The 18692-nt window shown below is 37.5% G+C and overlaps 1 protein-coding gene across 15 annotated transcripts in view; it reads right to left on the minus strand.

The window, feature by feature from the left end:
• The window catches only part of EYA1 (EYA transcriptional coactivator and phosphatase 1), a 420890-nt gene that overhangs the window by 8413 nt on the left and 393785 nt on the right, over positions 1-18692 (minus strand). For all 15 annotated transcript variants that reach the window (XM_025477983.3, XM_025477982.3, XM_025477975.3 and 12 more), the window contains 5 exons: positions 15936-15994; positions 15662-15822; positions 14581-14695; positions 14334-14455; positions 9621-9721 (listed from right to left, as the gene is read on the minus strand). In XM_025477983.3, the coding sequence (XP_025333768.1) occupies positions 9621-9721; positions 14334-14455; positions 14581-14695; positions 15662-15822; positions 15936-15994 (558 nt within the window). The remainder of the gene's footprint in view (positions 1-9620; positions 9722-14333; positions 14456-14580; positions 14696-15661; positions 15823-15935; positions 15995-18692) is intronic.

Below are 18692 nucleotides of genomic sequence, written 5' to 3' on the forward strand. Positions count from 1 at the left end.
AAGGTGACTCCATGGCAGTATACGCATGCTCATTACAGCTCCAGTCATCTTGCCAAGGTGACACAAGCACAAAACACTCCACTTTGGTGGTAGATGATTTGCCAGGGCGTCCTAGCACATGGTACCCTGAGAAGCCATGGCCCATGCCTGCCTTGGCTCCAGCTGCTCTACCAGAGCACTCCTACACAGAACACCCTGAGATACACTGGCTTATACCCACATTAGCTATCCTGCCCGGTTGCTTTCCACACAAAGAACACCAGGACTGCCCCAACCTGTGACTACTCTAGCTCAAGCCATCCCACCAGGGCAGTCCCAGCACAGAATACCCCAGGACCCCAAGCCCAGGCCAGCCATAGCTCCAGCAGGCCAGCCAAAGTCGCTAAGCACACACAGTCTACACCGAGGATGACCATACACAGGACCATTCCTTCAAGTTTAGGGGAAATTGCTATTTTACTTAATTCATATAAACAAACAGAGAGAGTCAAACAAAATGAGGAAACAAAGGGTTATGCTCCCAAAGAAAGAACAAGTTTAAAGCCTCAGAACATAGAGAGTTCAAATTAATGGTCATAAAGATACTCACTGGACTGAGGAGTGGATGAACTCAGAATTTTAACAAAAAGAAAATATAACAAAGAATCAATAAAAGTTGGAGAATAACTGAAATGAAAAATATACTAGGGGGAATTGACAGCAGAATAGAGGATGAAAAAAAATAGATCAGTGATCTGGAAGACAAAATAATGGAAAGCACCTATGCTGAATAGCAAAAAGAAAAAAAAAATAAAAATAAGGATAGGTTAAAGGATCTCTTAGTTAACATCAAGCCAACAAACATTCGTATTATAGGGATCCAAAAAAGAAAAGAGTGAGATAAAGGGGCAGAAAACTTTCCTAATCCAGGGAAGGAAAGACACATCTAGGTTCAGAAGGCACAGAGAATCCCATACAAGATGAACCCAATGAGGTCTATACCATGACACATAAAAATTAAAATGGCAAAGTTTAAAGAGAAAAATTTAAAAGTAGCAAGAGAGAAGCACTTAGTTACATACAAGGAAAACCTCATAAAGTTATTAGCTAATTTTTAAGCAGAAACTTTGCAGGTTTAGGAAAAAGTGGCATGATATATTGAAAGCGCTAAAAGGAAAGAAGCCAACAACCAAGAATACCAGGCAAGATTATCATTCAGAAATGAAAGAGGGATAGTTTCCCAGACAAAAATTAAAGGAGTTCGTCACCACTAAACTGGTCTTACAAGAAATGTTAGAGTCCTTAAGTGGAAGCAAAAAGGCCATAATTAGAAGAAAATTATGAAAGGACAAAATTTCACAAGTAAACATAAAGGTAGAATAACCATTTATAAAGTTAATATGAAGATTAAAGACAAAAGTAACAAAATCAAGTATATCTATAAAATATAGACTCACAAAATAAAAACATGTAAACTATGATAGCGTGCATAAAACATGGAAGTAAAAATGAAGTTTTTTCAGAATGTATTTGATTTTAAGTGATCTTCAACTTAATACAGGCTGCTATATACTTAGGATAATATATATAAACCTCAGGGTAACCACAAACCAAAACTAATAACAGATACATAAGAAAAAAGAGAAAAAGAGCCACATGTCGCTAAAAAAAATCCAATCACAAGGAAAGAGAGCAAGAGAAGAACAGAGAAGAACTACAAAAATAATCAGAAATCAATGAACAAAATGGCCCTAAGTACATATCTATCAATAATTACTTTAAATGGTCTAAATGCTCCAATCCAAAGACACAGGGTGAAGAAATGGATAAAAAAACACAAGATATCTATACATTGTTTACAAGGGACTCACTTCAGACCTAAAGACACATATGGACTGAAAGTAAAGGGATGGAAAAAGATTTTCCATGCAAATGGAATAGATTAAAAAAAAGCTGGGGTAGGAATGCTTATATCAGACAAAAATAGACTATAAAACAAAGAAGGGCATTGCATAGTGATAAAGAGATCAATCCAACAAGAGGATCTAACACTGGAGCACCTAAATACATAACACAACTATTAACAGACACAAAGGGGATAAAATGACAGTAATATAATAGTAGTAGAGGACTTTAATAACCCCCTTACATGAATGGATCATTCAGACAGAAAATTAACAAAGAAATAGTGGCTCTAAATGTCACATTAGATATGCTGGATTTATTTTTATTTTATTTTTTTAAATTTTTATTTATTCATGATAGGCACACAGTAAGAGAGAGAGAGGCAGAGACACAGGCAGAGGGAGAAGCAGGCTCCATGCACCGGGAGCCTGATGTGGGATTCGATCCCGGATCTCCAGGATCGCGCCCTGGGCCAAAGGCAGGCGCCAAACCGCTGCGCCACCCAGGGATCCCGATATGCTGGATTTAATAGATATATACAGAACATTCCATGCCCAAACCATAGAATACATGTTATTTTCAAGTGTACTTGGTATGTTCTCCAGGATAGATCACATGTTGGGCCACAAAACAAGTCTCAATAAATTTAAGAAGATTAAAATCATTTCAAGTATCATTTCAGACCACAACAGTATAAAACTAAAATCAATTACAAGAAAAAACTGGAAAAAAATGATGTGGAGGCTAATGGGTCAACAAAGAAATTAAAGAGGAAATAAAAAATAAAAGTGAAAATAAAAACACAAAGGTCTAAAATCTTTAGGACACAGTGAAAGCACTTTCAAGAGGAAAATTTATAGTGATTCAGGCCTACTTCAAGAAATAAGGGAAATCTCAAATAATCTAACCTTACACTTAAATAAGTATAAAGCCCAGTGTGTAGAAGGAAATAATAAAGTTCAGACTGGAAATAAAATAGACTTAAAAAAAAATAGAAAAGATCAACAAAACCAAGAGCGGGATCTTGGAAAAGTTAAACAAAACTGACAAACCTTTAGTCAGACTTAAATGAAAGGAGAGAATTAACAACCTACACCATAAAAATAAAGTATAATTAGAGACTGCTATGAAAAATCATATACCGACAAATTAGACAATGTAGAAGAAATGGATAAATTCCTAGAAATATATAATCTAAAAATAATCAGGAATAAATAGAAAATCTGAGCAGACTAATTACTAATAATGAAATTGAATCAGTAATCAAAAATTTCCAACAAACAAAAGTTCAGGACCTGATGGATTTACAGGTGAATTCTATCAAGCATTTATTGTTCCAATTTTAGTTTATGTGCTACTGAAGTGAGTAGTCTATCAAACTTTTTAAAAAAGATTTTATTTATTTATTCATGAGAGACACAAGGAGAGGCAGAGACATAGGCAGAGGGAAAAGCAGACTCCCCACAGGGAGCCTAATATGGGCTTGATCCCAGGACTCTGGGATCACGACCTAAGCCAAAGGCAGATGCTCAATCACCAAGCCACCCAGGCATCCCTCTATCAAACATTTAAAGAAAAGTTAATACCTATTCTTCTGAAAGTATTCCCAACAGAGAGGAAGAAAAGCTTCCAAATACATTTTATAGGACCAGAATTACCCTGATGCCAAATCCAGGCAAAGACACTATATATCACCTCCCCACCCCTTCACACACACACACACACACACACACACACACCCCGCCAAATTACAGGCCAATATTCCTGATGAACAGAAATGTAAAAATATTCAATAAAAATTAGTAAATGGCATTCAATAATACATTAAAAGGATCTTTAATTGGTAAAAGGATTCAACAATACATTAAAATCAAGCATGATTTATTCTGTGGATGCAAGGAAGCTTCAATATCTGGATATCAACCAAAGTGATCACTGCATTTAACAAAATCAAGGATAAAAATTTTCTCAGTTTGCAAGCTAAAAAAATGCAGAAAAAGCATTTGAAAAAATTCAACATTCATTCATGATAAAACTCTCAACAAAGTAGAATCCGAGGAACATACCTCCATATAACAAAGGCCATATATAATAAACCCATGGGAAACATCATACTACATGGTGAAAACTGGGAGCTTTATCTCTAAGCTCAGGAACAAGACAAGATGTCCACTACTCTCCCTCTTATTCAATGTAGAATAATTAGAAGTAAAAGATAAACAAATAGACTAAAATAGAAGTCCTAGCTTCAGCAATGAGACAAGAATAAAAGCCATCCAAATTGGTAAGGAAAAAGTAAATTGTCACTATTTGCAGATGACATGATACTATACACAGAAAACCTTAATGACCCATGCAAAAAACTATTAGAACTCATAATGAAGTAGCAAAAGAAATTAAAAACAATTCCATTTACAATTGCACCAAAAAGGATAAAACACCTAGGAATAAACTTAATCAAGGAGATGAGTGAACTGTACTCTGAAAACTATAAAACACTGGTTAAAGAAATTGACGATACAAACAAATGAAAAGATATTCCATGTCCATGGATTCAAAGAATTAATATTGTTAAAATTCCCAAATATCCAAAGCAATCTACAGATTCAGTGCAACCAATATTGGAATAGCAATAGCATTTTTCGCAGAGCTAGAACATTTAGTACTAGACTTTGTATAGACCCACAAAAGATCTTGACTAGCCAAAGCAGTCTTGAGAGAGAAGAACAAAGCTGGAGGTATTGCATCTTAGATTTCAAGGTAAACTATAAAAGCTGCAGTAATCAAAATAGTATGGTTGCTGGCATCAACACACACACATAGATAAATGGAACAAAACAGCCCAGAAATAAACCCATATGCATATGGTTAATTTTTCTACAACAAAGGAGTCAGAAAATACAGTAGGGAAAAGGCAGTCTCTTCAATAAACGGTGCCGGGGAAATTGAACCATTACGCATAAAAGAATACTTGCTTATACCACACACACAAAATAAACTCAAAATGGAAGAATGACTTGAATGTGAGACCTGAAACCACCATAGTCCTGGGGGAAAACATAGGTAGTCATCTCTCTGACATTGGCCTTAGTAACATTTTGCTAGATGATGTCTCTTCTTCAGGCAAGGGAAACAAAAGCAAAAACTCTTGGGACCACACCAAAATAAAAAGCTTTTTGCATTGCAAAGGGAACAATCAACAAAATGAAAAGGGAACACATGAATGAGAGAAGATATTTGCAAATGATATATCTGATAAGGTGTTGATTATCTAAAATATATAAAGAACTTAGATAAGCCAACACCAGAAGAACAAATAATTTGATTAAAAAATGGGCAGAGGATATACATTTTTCCAAGAAGATATACAGATGACAATTAGACACATCAAAAGATGCTCAGCACATCACTAATTATGGGGGACATGCAAATGAAAACCACAATGATCTATTATCTGTTACTATTAGAATGGCTGATATCAAAAAGACAAGAAATAACAAGTCTTGGCGAGAATGTGAAGAAAAAGAAACCCTTATGCACTGTTGGTGGAAATGTAAATTGGTGCAACCACTGTAGAAAACAGTATGGAGGTTCCTCAAAAAATTTAAAATACAAATTACATATGATCCAGTAATTCCACTACTGAGTATTTATCCAAAGAAAACAAAAACACTAACTTAAAAAGATACATGCATCCCTATGTTTACTGCAGCATTATTTCCAATAGTCAGGATGTGGAAATAACTTAAGTGTCCACTGACAGATGAATGGATAAAGAAGATGTGGTGTATATATATTAAGGAATATGACTCAGCCATAAAAAAGTGAGATCTAACCATTTGTAGCAACATGATGGATCTAGAGGGTGACCTAAGTGCTAAGTGACATAAGTCAGAGAAAGACAAATACCATATGATTTCACTTACATGTGGCATCTAAAGAACAAAACATAAACCATCAAAAAAACTGAAATAGCCCCATCAATTCAGAGAATTTACTGGTGGTTGCCAGAGGTGACAAGGGTAGGCCGGATGAGCAGATGAAACAGAGTGCGAGGTATACTGGCTTCCATTTATGGAATGAATAAGTCAAGGTGATCAAAGGTACAGCACAGGGAATATAATCAATGGTATTGTAATAGTGTTGCACGGTGACAGATGGCAGCTACACTTTTAAGGAACACAGTAAAATGTATAGAATTGTGGAATCGCTATGCTATACATCTGAACCTAACGTAACAGTGTGTGTCGGCTATATGAAAAAGATCTAATAAATAAATAAATGAAATGGACATCTGTTGATGAAGTCTTTGCCATTATGCAGAATAATGGAGGCCTGCCATTTTCTCCCTGGTGTTCCCAAGTGATTTATCTTAAGTAGTCACCTGAAGAGTAAGTACAGTAAGCTTGGTTGTAGAGTCATAAAACAAGGCCACTTTTACTCTAGAACTGAAAATTGCTCTTGGTATGCAGAAGGCTATTACTCCCATTTTGACTTTTTTGTTTTTTTAATCATACAGATGCCCATTATTGTCCCTCAAAGCATGTTGTATTACGGAAATAGAATTCTGTGATGAAAAAGAAAGCCTGGTAGATGGCTATTCTTTTTTCTTTTCTTTTTTTTTTTTTTAGATGGCTATTCTCACGTTCTCTGCAGTCTTTCTAGGAATGAAGAGACGCCTACAGAAAACTCTTTCAAGAGATCTTTCTGGAATAAAGTGTTTCTTTTAAATAAACGAAGGTAATTTTAACTTTTTCCCTTTGAAGGGGTGTGTTTTAATGATACGAATTACAGAATTAGATAAAATTACTGAGGAAAGTCCTGGGACTATGTTGGCAAAGAGAACAAAGATGACAGAACAGACTTCAATTGACCATAACGAAACAGGCAACGGGTGGAATGCTTACTGGTTTCATTTCTGAGCTTGAAAAAAGTAACTACCCCAAGCAAAAGAACATGATTTAGAGAGATGAAAGACATCTCTACAGGGAGAAAGAAAGATTGTTCTATTAGATTTTTGAAAAGACTTAGGAAACTGAGAGAGACAAGCTAAAATGGTTAAAATTGATTTAGAAAAACTGTAAAATGTTCTGATCTTTGCAAAACATTTTAGTGCTCAAACTTGCAGAACTTGACTGGTTCACTATTTAATAATCTAATATGCTCACAAACTAGAATACCAGTATTTTTAAAATTTTAATCATGACTGCAAACTTAGAAAAGAAACCACTTGAATAGTGCTATCTGCCTCCTGAAAGGAAAAATGCAAATACTGTAGCTAAGAATACTCATTCACAGTCAAAAAATTCAAAGGATACTCTTCATAGGCAGCTGTCTAATTCTTTTTGGCACAGGTGTGTTTGTTCTGAATAAAAAGAGTAACATATCTAAACACTAGAAATCGTTTTAATGGTTCTGCAGAGAGAGCAAATGCATTTAGCTGCATTACTATTCTCAATTCTAACATTAAACCAAGAATTCCTTTACTTCTTCCATGTTATATTCACCCATGAAGAACATTGAAGAAACCCCCCTCTCTGAAAGATTTAGGAAGCAACTTTGCCTGTGCTTGCCTGTGGATGCACAGGCAAACCATCACTTTTGTAAGCACCCTTCTGCCTATCACAAGCTAGAAAGCCACATTTTGGCAACCTTGTCCTGAAACTAAACTTTTTGGTGACTACTAGAGGGAGGACGAGAAGCCAAGGGGTCAGATGCACGTCTTTGGCCCTGGGCCTCACTTCTACGCTGATGAAATGTGCACATCTATCCTGCTAGCCACTAGGAAGTCCTGTCTAGGAATGGCATGGGGGATTCCAGAGGCTTTTCCCAGGAAGACGACTTGAGTCTGGATTCCCATCAAACATTCTCCTTAACTCTCCGGGGTTGAGTTTGGGGTATTCTAATTTAATCTGGGAAAATTTTCGTTTTAAGAAAACAGCCCAAAGGGCTGAGAGATGTACCTAATGATCATGGTGGTTGCCCACTGGTGAAGTTGGAATGTCAGAACTAGTGGTTATAGGGCAAAGGCAGCTTTGCATCAACCTCTACTGGATCTGAAGTGTATGTGAGTTTCTGTCTGCACCAATCCCATGTGGGGAGCATGTAATCCAGGGCACAATATCAATGGGTATGAATTAAATAATCTATTATTTACAAAATTAGGGTCCATTTCTATGTTTTAGTAGAATTCAGAGGCACCGAAGGTGAATTAAGTCATCTTTAGTCTCTATAAGAAGGTTGGCTATCTGTCATGCTTAATGCTGCATATATGATCTGGTGACTTTGGGGGTCACTTCTGGTGTATACTGGAATACTCCAGAAGAGCTGATTTGTTGCATCTCTCATGGAAATATACAGTGATTTCTATGAGTCAGTGTGCGGGGAAAGGAAGGGAAAATAATTCTACTGGTTAACCTCATAAATTATTTAATGCTCTTCATTTTAAAAACTATTTAGAGAGTATGATTGTGTGTGCCAAGATTTAGGGTGTGTGTTAAAAAATGGAAAACAAAGTCTCAAACAACAAACTAAGCAAAATAAAAATCCCTACCTCTTGAGCTCACCTTTTACTGCTAAAACAGATGTATCCAAAAATAATGACAATGCTATCATTTGTTGCAGATTTTATATGTATCAGGTTCTGTTTTATGGGTTTTACATCTTAACTAAATCTAATCCCAGTGAGCTAGATGCTGTTATAACTGCCATTTGTCGAGAAGGAAAGAGAAAGAGGAGGGATAAATACCTTGTTCCAAGTCACAGAACTGGTAAGCAGTGGAGCTATCATTCAAACCCAGGCTGTCTGCTCAAGAATCCAAGAATCCAACTTCTCCAATTAAAGTGTGAGTGAGTACTATGAGTACTACTCTAACTAAGTGCTAAGGGGAATTGAAAAGGTGGTTACAGGAACTGGATTTTGACAAATGAGGAAGACAGTGACAGCAGGGCATTGGGGAAAAGAGCATTCCGAGCAGAGGCAATAGCTGCGAGGAAGTGCTGGGCATGGCTGAAGGTGAGGAAGATTGAACAGGTAGGCTGGCACTAGACCATGAGTGGTCCCCTCCTCCTCCCCTCCTTTTGAAATGCAGTGAAATACATTAATGGAAAGCTTTTGCTGAGGCAAATGGCACAATTACACTTGCAGGCATGTAGGAGAATAAAAAGGTGTATGACAGACAAACTGGGAGTCAAGGGACCAGAGCTGGATCCATGTCCTTCCTTTCCGAGCATCCCAAGAGGGGTGAGGTGCCAACCTTGTGAAAATAGAAGGCACTGTGCTCTAGGACAGCAAACAGTTTGGCAAACCAGCTCCTACCAACTGGTCGAGTCTTTCTGAAGTGAGGTTTAGAAGGTTCTTTGGCTGAATGCAGGCTCAGGTAGGTTTTAATCCCTTGGCAATGTCTGCCCTGGGGCAGAATGGGACATGCTCACTTGAGCACAGCAAATGTGTCATCTCTGTTCTGGATGACGGCTGCAGCACTAAACCTTCCTTTCTGCTTAAAAGTCTACGTTCTGTGAAGACCCACCATCCATGACCTTGGAGTCTGGATAGGGCGCTCTTCAAAAAGATCATGTTTATTAAATTCTCCTCCTTCCTTTTTTCATTGCTTATGGTTCTGAACACATTTGTAGTTAGTTTCTGAGAAACGGAACTTGTTTACATGATCTAGCTATGAGCATTCTGAAGACTAAAAAATTATATGGCACGAGATGCACCATCAAGGAACACTGACCTTTTTTGCTCCTTGTTCTTCTTCCACACCATCTCCTATAACGACGTACACCACTTTTCTTCCAAACCTTTGAATTATCCTCTCAAAACAGCTCTCCTTTCCTAATGAATACAAATAAATTACAAAAAATTAAAGTTCAGGTAACTCAGCACTACAGCGCTTGAACTTTTATATGAAATACTTCCTTTATACTTCTGATTCAACTCTATCCTATTTGTACAAACTGGAGAAGAGTGCTTTTAGATGCCATTTGGGTAAAATGTGGAACGGCGCAGTAAATTACAAATTGTAAATTATGTAAGGGATGACTTGTCCCTTGGAAATTGTCAGCTTTAAATATTTTATTTTTTCATTTATTTGAGAGAGAGGAAGGGGGAGGGAGAGAGAGAGAGAGAGAGAGAGAGAGAGGGAGAGAGAGCACACAAAAGGAGAAGGGGCAGAGGAAGAGGGAGGCAGACTCCTGGCTGAGTGGGGAGCCAGACTCAGGGCTAGATCCCAGGACCCCGTAATCACAACCCAAGCCCAAGGCAGATGCTTAACCGACTGAGCCACCAGGAAATTGACAATTTTAGTATTCTTTTCCCAAGGGCTCGTTTATTTAAAAGTAGGATCCAGTCAATCACAGTATAGCATTCGGGAAAAATACCATTTTTACAGCAATAATTTCCTTTAGGTACTTTAAGCTAAGACTCAACAAAGGCATATGATTCTGGCAACATACTTGAACTTGATTTTTAAAAATGTTTCATGATCTACCAAACTCTGAAAATAATATCTGATCCATGAAGTCTATTCAGAAGGAAGGTGGAAAAAAAATATTAACTGGTTTTGTTATAGCAGGAAAAATCAAAGAGTGGAATCCGTTTATTCCTTCATTTTCCAGTTGGGATTCTATTTGAATGAAAGCCCCTCCCCTCTCTGCCCCAGCTCTCTGCCAAACCTGATGTGTTTACTTGAAATATTCTGGTAAAACTGTTTCTGAAATAAATGTCAGGTAATTTGGGGTAGTATAGAGAGATCGCGCCTGCCCTACCCAGGCATCTAATGTCCAATAAAGCACTTTCCTAAAGGCAAAGCGGGATAAAGGTAACAGAATACCTTTATCTATCTATTATCTTTCCCATGTCAAGACTTCGTTTGGGCTCTCTGGCGGCACATCCCTGCAGTTAATGCAGTCATTGTTGCTCCTTTAGAGAAGAAACTGCTGTTCCAAGTTCCCGGCTGCCAACAGGGTCATTTTAATGGACAATGGGACAGTTTATAGTTTTCAAATGTAAATGGCTGAGCCGAGCCGCATCTCTTTCAAATAAGGATCAGATATACTCACGAACAAATTGCTTGTTTGCTTAAACAAATGTCTGCTTTATATTTGTATTTTGCACTAAAATCTCTGGTTTGCATCTGACAGAACGAAATTCGGGCCAGCCTTATTCAAAGGATGTAATTTCAATGCTTCTTTAGCTGCCCACTAAACTGTGAAATATTAAATCACTTTAAGAAACAAATACAAAGTGTAGTTTTCACTGCAAAAATATACAACCACAGACTTAGATGTCATGAAACTTTTTTCCCTCCTTAGAGGGAAATGTTTATGTGTTTTTGCCAAGTTTCCCTTTCATGGGAAATGGAAGGTAAACTCAATGTTATTTAAAGGTAAAGCTGTGGTGGACAAAAAAAAAATTCTTGCCTATATACTATCTCCTTTAGGCTTCACTGTGAATTCTGGGTCACATAGATGTTTTCCATCATAATGATGGAAAAATTGAAGCTGACTATTAGAAGTTAGAGATCCTACATGAAATTTTCATTTTGATGCATCCATTTTATCTAGAAGAACATCGTAACTGTCAAACGAGATACTAGTCATCTCCTCAAATGACTGCTGCTTATAAGGAAATTCCTGAGTTTTCTGCAATGACTCCCAAATTATATCTCATCTGATGGCAAAATTAGGAAAACTACAGGAACTTCAAGCTCTATTTTTCTTCTTTTTGAGAGAATCTTAAGCAGGCTCCATGCCCAGCCTGGAGCCAATGTGGGGCTTGATCTCACGACCTAGAGATCATGACTGGAGTCAAAAATCAAGAGTAGGAAGCTTAACCAACTGAATCACTCAGGTGCCCCATTTACTTTTCTTATTACTGCCCATAGATTACTGCCCATAGGGGTTTAGTGCTGCCTTCAGCCCAGGGCCTGATCCTGGAGATCGGGGATCAAGTCCCATGTCGGGCTCCCCCCGGAGCCTGCTTCTCCCTCTGCCTGTGTCTCTGCCTCAATCTCTGTGTCTCTCATGAATAAATAAATAAAATCTTTTTAAAAATACCATAGAAAAGTGATTTTTACCTCTGGTTTTGAGGTAATTTCTACCACTTTTTTTCCCCTGATTTTTTATTCGGTATTGATAAAAATTTAAGTTCAATATCACAAACAAAATGCCCATTACAGATATCTAATATATACTTGTTAGTATAATTTTGTTATCCCCTTCACTAAAATATTTTTGAAATTATTTAAAATATTTGGGATTAAGGTTCAATGTGCAAGACATGTAATACACTACTTGTTCTTTCCTTCTGGAAAGTTAAGCACTACCCCTTCCATTCTATAGCTTCTTTGGAAATTGTTCTTTCATGTGCTGATAAACATTTACCATGGACTCCTGTCTACAAAACACAGTATGATTCCTCTTTATTGTTATGGATAGCATATATATCTTACTGCAAACTGTTATTTTTATGGACATGAAAACATATAAAAATTCTGGTTACTTGGGCTAAACCAGGAATTCTATTTGGTACATTCCTTTCTCTTTCTATGTATCTTTTAGCATTCTGTTTTTGGTGCTTCTCAGAAAGCATCATTCTCCAACTCTAGTTATTTCCAATTTGGCAGGGCTATCTGAATATCTCACAGGTTCTTCATCTCAACACTGATAAAATAAAATTCTGATCTTTCCCATCACACCTGATTTTCCCCATTAGTCAATAGCATCATCACTGACACAAGTGTTTAAAAGGAAACTCTGTATCAGCCTTCTTCAAAAGAAACAACCGTTTACTCATCCATTTTATTAAACAAACATTTATTGAGCACCTACTATGTGTTGGGCACCATAGCTACAATGACAAGCAGCACAGATAGACTCCATTAACAAGGATATTACAGTCTGATAGGGAAGTCAGATGAACAAATAATTATGAAAGTAATTCTTTAGCAATAACTTAGGAAATATACAAGTATAGTTAGATGGAGAATTAGATTCCATTTTTACCCTTTTTTCTTTAGATAGAGGTGAGCAGCCAGAAACAACATTCTTCCCACCTACTAGGATCCTCATCCCGCTTCTCTAGGACTCACTAAAATAACATCTTATTAGGGTAATAAACAAGGCCATGAATGTCTAGGCCTAAGTCTACTTTTCTAGCTTTCAGCTTCCCATGACCCATGATCACTTACAAGTCCCTTAGCAGGGAACACGTTTTAATATCTGTCCGTCTGCTCTCACTAGCCCATCTATCTTCTAAACCCTGAGGTATCCTTCTATACCCAGCTCAAATGCCATTTCTTCATTTTAGGCTTCATTGACACATGCCCTCCACCTCCCCCTGGCTGGGAGTGAATGTTTCCTCATTCAAGTGCACATTTAGGCACTTAGTGGTAGAACTTCCTATGGTAAGGAAAGGAGTCTGAACCCTGGAAACAGACCCAGTTTGACCCTTACCTTTACCAGCTATTAACTTGGACAATTAAGTTTCTGAGATTTAGTTTCCACATTTGTAAAATGGAAAGGCTGTGAAGATTGTTTTTTTTTTTTTTAATTTTTATTTATTTATGATAGTCACAGAGAGAGAGAGAGGCAGAGACACAGGCAGAGGGAGAAGCAGGCTCCATGCACCGGGAGCCCGACATGGGACTCGATCCCGGGTCTCCAGGATCGTGCCCTGGGCCAAAGACAGATGCTAAACCACTGCGCCACCCAGGGATCCCGAAGATTGGTTTTAATAGGTAAAATGCTTAGTACAGTTCTGGGCATCTACTGAATATATGATAAATGCTCATTTACATACTTCTTTGTCATATTACAATTATTTAGATGTCTCCTTCTCCCATTAGATGGTAAATTCTGTAAGAACAGGAATCATGTCTTTTTATATCACTTTTTATTCTGTCTTAGTTTATATTCTAACCAAATTTCACATTAGTCTTCTTTCACCAACTGTGATTCCTTCTTTTGTGAACTTAAATTTTTTTTGGTATCCCGATAATGAAAATGGGAACTCAACTGTTTATGCATGTTGAATTAAAATAAAGCAAAAAAAAAAATATATAGTTTCAGTGATTATAAAGAAAGCTATTAGAATTGTTTCATTTCTACTTTGTAGATCTCTATACTAGTATTTGTTTTGGCTTATTAAATATTTTTGTTGATGTTATCTAAAGGAAAGTAAGAGATTAATCCAGAATTGATGCTCAATTGGCAATAGCTAAAGTACATAGGTCTTAATGTCAGTGAAGTAAAATTTTTTGAATTAATCAGCATGAATTATGATTTATATTTCTCTTCATGTGTAAAGCCAATTCTGACAATAAAATTAAATTCTTCTTCTAGTTTGCTGACACCTAACATTATGAAAAAAGTCTCATTTACTGCCTTTCACTTTTACTAGCCTGAAGGAAAAGAGTCAAGTATAAAATAAAATAAAAGCAGCTCACCTATTTTTGTTGCACTGTAAATATTTTCTATCGGAAATACAATTCCTAATCCATATAGCAGGACTTTTGCCAATGCTGGGATAAGCTGAGTAGTTGTTACTAAAATATTCACACAATTTGTCCTATGAGAACAGAAAAAGAAGAAAAAAAAAGAAGACTGTTGAAAAATGAATCTCCAAAATGAACAAACAGGAGTAAAGGCTGTTTTCCAGCAAAAGCACCATGGAGTGACTTGGGGACAGCCTACCGGGAGTGAATGAGCGTGAGTGCTTTCAGGGCCAGTGTCAACCAGGAGTCTGTTAGGGCTTCAATCTCAGCCCTCAGCTGCAGCCAGGCTTCCCTCTTGGCTGGACCAAGCAGGCCTGTGAATTTAAAAGCACATGAATTCCTTCCTCACCAATGTGTCTATTCAACTTTATAAATAATAAACATTTAATACTATTCTTAATATCACCCTCAAGCTTTATAGTATATAAAATAATTTTTCACATACGAGCATCCATTTGACACATGTTTATTTAGTACCATAGGAAACATCTCTTGATTTTGCATTCTTAGCATTCCCTTCCCCTGGTTACAGAAGTCATTTCTTCTTTTTAAGGAGTCTGCTCACACCATTCCTCTAATCATGGAGTTTGGATAGAGCCAACCTTCCACTCTGGCTCTCAGGGTAGGTGTATGACTATGGGTTGGCCAGTGCAAGTCAGTCTTGGAACTTTTGCTGAATCTATTGGGGAAAATATTTTTTCTATCCAATCAAGGTACTAAACTCATAGAATATAAGCCTGGATCTGTTAATGGTCACATATGCCACTTATGGGAGGGGCTGACCTAGAATGACTCCTACCCAAAGGAAAGCATAGGCAAGAGATCTCAGATGTCATCTTTTGAGTATGTGGATTTAGCCAATGCTAGAAACCAACACACCCCTAAACTTTTTGTTATAAGTCAACATATTCCCTTGTATGCTAAAGCCATTTTGAAACACAGTTGAATGAGCTTTATAATCCATCTCAAGTGATTTGGCCAAAGGTTATTAATCCTACGCCTCCTTGGTAGGACAAATGAACATCAGAAAGGTCAAGAAACTTACTCCAGGTCACACACACTATGAAGTAATGGAGCCAGGAGATTAGACTAGCCAGGGTGGCTGGCTCAATCTCACATTCCTGTCACTAAATCATAGCAGAATAATCACTGGTTAGATGAAAGCACTCTAAAAAAGCTATTAGATCCCAAAAATGTGTGATGTGAAAGTGTGTGGTACTTTGAGAATTTTAGTTAGACTATCTTAATAATCCAATAGGATATTGGTAAGAGTTACTTGCCTCCAACATTATTTTTGTAGGTATTGTAGATCTCTTTTACTCGTCTGTAGCGGAAAGCCAATTTTCTCATCCAGTCTACACCACCCCGCACACCGGTTGCCAAGCATAAATTAGCACTGGTTGCTGCAGCAGGAAAGCCATCTGTTCCAAAGTTATATGTGCTATTTAGATGCAAGAAAAACCCAAAGTTAACCAAACAGAAAGTTCATCTTAATTAGCTGAGCAATTAGACTTATAAAATGGAGTGAATCACTTCATATTTCAACATGCTCACCTTAGGTCTTGCCCATTATCATCGGAAGACACATCATCTATATGAACTTGGTCACATTCCTAAAATGCAATTAAAGTGATACATGTTCATTTTCGATAAGTATCTTCATTTTTTTTTTTTTTTTTTTTGGAAAAAACCACACACAGCTGCTTGATATTTTTACCTACTTCAAGTCCTCTTTGAACATAAAATATGAGCAATACCATTAAGGACTACTGTTATTCAGCTTCAGAAAACACATTTTTGCATTTAGAAAGGAAAGTGATTGAAAACAATTAGCATATGTGTTCCATAAACCTCAGGTACCTGAAGACATCATGCTGCTCAGAGCTGATTCAGTCAATGCCTAAAGCATAACTGGAACCAGACATTTTGGTAAATGTAACATGCTAGAAAAATTAAACCTGATGCTAACTGCCAATGAAATTATGACCTCTGATTGCTGTTGAGCCACACACCAACAGAGCCTGAGGCCAGTGTGCCGAGGAGCCCAGACGAAAAAATCTGTTACTGGTTTGCCATTGATTTCAGAGATGTGAGTTTTAGTGTGTGTGTGTTTGTGTGTGTGTGTGTGTGTGTAGGAGGAGGAGGAGGAGGAGGAGGAAGAAAGCACAAGAGACTTCAAAACCCAAATAAAAACAATCAAACCATGTGGTGTTTTTTTTTTTTAACTGGTTCACTATTATATATTCCTTTTAAGTGTTGGATTTATGGATTTACTGTAGAATAATGTTATGTGAACAGGCCTGATTTTTAAATCCCAAACCATGTGTAAACGGTTTAGAATAGGAGGCTGTGATTTGGGGCTAAAGCTCTACTGGACTGATCTGATGTTTATGCACCTGCTTGCATATGAGCACCCCTACATCTCACTGCTATATCCCAGCCCCTAGCATAGCTGTGTGAGGAACAGTCAGTAAACATTTGTTGAACAAATGACAGCACACTAATCTGGAGACACACGACAGGGTCTCCCACCCAGAGACAAGGCAACCACACTTGGCGTGCTTTAATATTTCTGTCGTGATCCTTTGCAGTCAGGCTCCAAATACCCCAGAAGCCTTTATCATACTTATTTTTGTTAAAAGTCTTAGTTTAAAAATGTTAGAAGATTTCCAGGTCCGTGTCGTGTCCTGTATTTTAAAAGGTTCTTTTGACTAAAGCACTGGTTAGATTTCCTACTTAAGTTTGTAAAATCTAGCCTATCCCTGTAATGTTCAACATACAATTTGTAACAAAGATGACAGACATAAAGTGCCACAGTAATACAAGGTGTATTTTTATGTCCCCAGTTCCTTCTGAACAAATTCTTTTCTCTCCACGGATTTGTGAGGAAGGGAGCAGGAGATAGAAAAGGAAAGAAACTCAAACCAGCTGTTGCTTAACAGAATTAAAATCGTGACCCCCCAACCTCTTCTCTAAAGCATCTACTTTCCAGGCAACTGCCTCCCAGCAAGCAGCAAGTTCCAAGGAGGAAAAGACTTTGACCTTGTAACCCTCCCCTGCTCTCCCCAGGTCTATAACCTCAGATAAGAAAAGAGGAAAAAGCGAGTGAGGAGGCCGCACATGTGGACTGTGAATTCAACATTTTAAAAACAGGTCATTCCTGGAAAACATGTTTGGGGACTTCTCAGAGTTATTAACTTAATCATATTTCAGAAGATGAATGATAGTTTTCTCAACAAGGCACTTATTCCGGGTTTAAAGTGTGATCCAACCACGAGTGTAGACGTTTCTGCCATTTATCTAGCCAGAAATACATTTTTTTTTTATGTTGTTGGTAAACAACTCCTTTAGGGTGCATGGTGAGTGTACAAAAGAGAGGAAAAAAACCAAGACAAACCAAAAAAGCGTCCCCCCCAACCGAAGAAAAAGTAACCCAAACCAGAAACACCCAAAATGCCAGAGGGCCACAATGGAAGCTTTTTCACTTTTGGGAGAAACAGGAGGTGAAAGGTGAGGAAGTACAGGAGGAAAAGCTACGTTTAAAAGGGTTTATTTATTTTATTTTATTTATTTTAAGTTTTTTTTTTTTAAAATAAGAGGGTTTATTTTTCTTTCTTTTTTTTTTTTTTTACTTTTAACCTACTTACGTGATTTAAAAAAGATTTTTTAATTGGAGTTCAATTTGCCAACATTTAGTATAAGACCCAGTGTTCATCCTGCCAAGTGCCCCTCTCAGTGCCCATCACCCAGTCACCCCAACCCCCCTCCCCCCCCCAGCCCACCTCCCTTTCTACTACCCCTTGTTCATTTCCCAGAGTTAGGTCTAAGAGGGTTTAATTCAAGGAATCAAACCAAAACTGACTGGAAGTTAGTTAACTCTAAGGGTGGAGAGAATTCCTTAGAAAGGCGGGGTGTTAAGAGGCTTTTCTTAAATGAATGCAGTTGTAAATCTCCATGACTGACGGAGAAGCCAGTTATCTTCCAATGACTGTTAATGACTCCATTGTCACTATTGTTCCCCCATATCCTGTATTTGTTTTCTCCCGGGGAGCTTTATCCGAGTCTCTTTGTTCCCAGGGCTGAAGCCCTCATTTGAAGCTCGATCTCAGTGAGCTCTAATTGAGTAGCAACAGCTTCCCGGCTCCTACTGCAAGACATCAAACCCACTTCACAGCGATGTGATCAACTCTGGTGTGGTGGCAACAAAGAAATCTTCATTCTCTATCAGTTTTTTTTTTTTTTTTTGTAGAATGATTTCAACAAAAATAAATGCAAACATATCAGGAGCATTTTGTAAAGGGCCTACCTAGC

This window comes from Canis lupus, chromosome 29 (assembly GCF_003254725.2).
Source record: "Canis lupus dingo isolate Sandy chromosome 29, ASM325472v2, whole genome shotgun sequence".
Classification (NCBI taxonomy): Eukaryota; Metazoa; Chordata; class Mammalia; order Carnivora; family Canidae; genus Canis; species Canis lupus.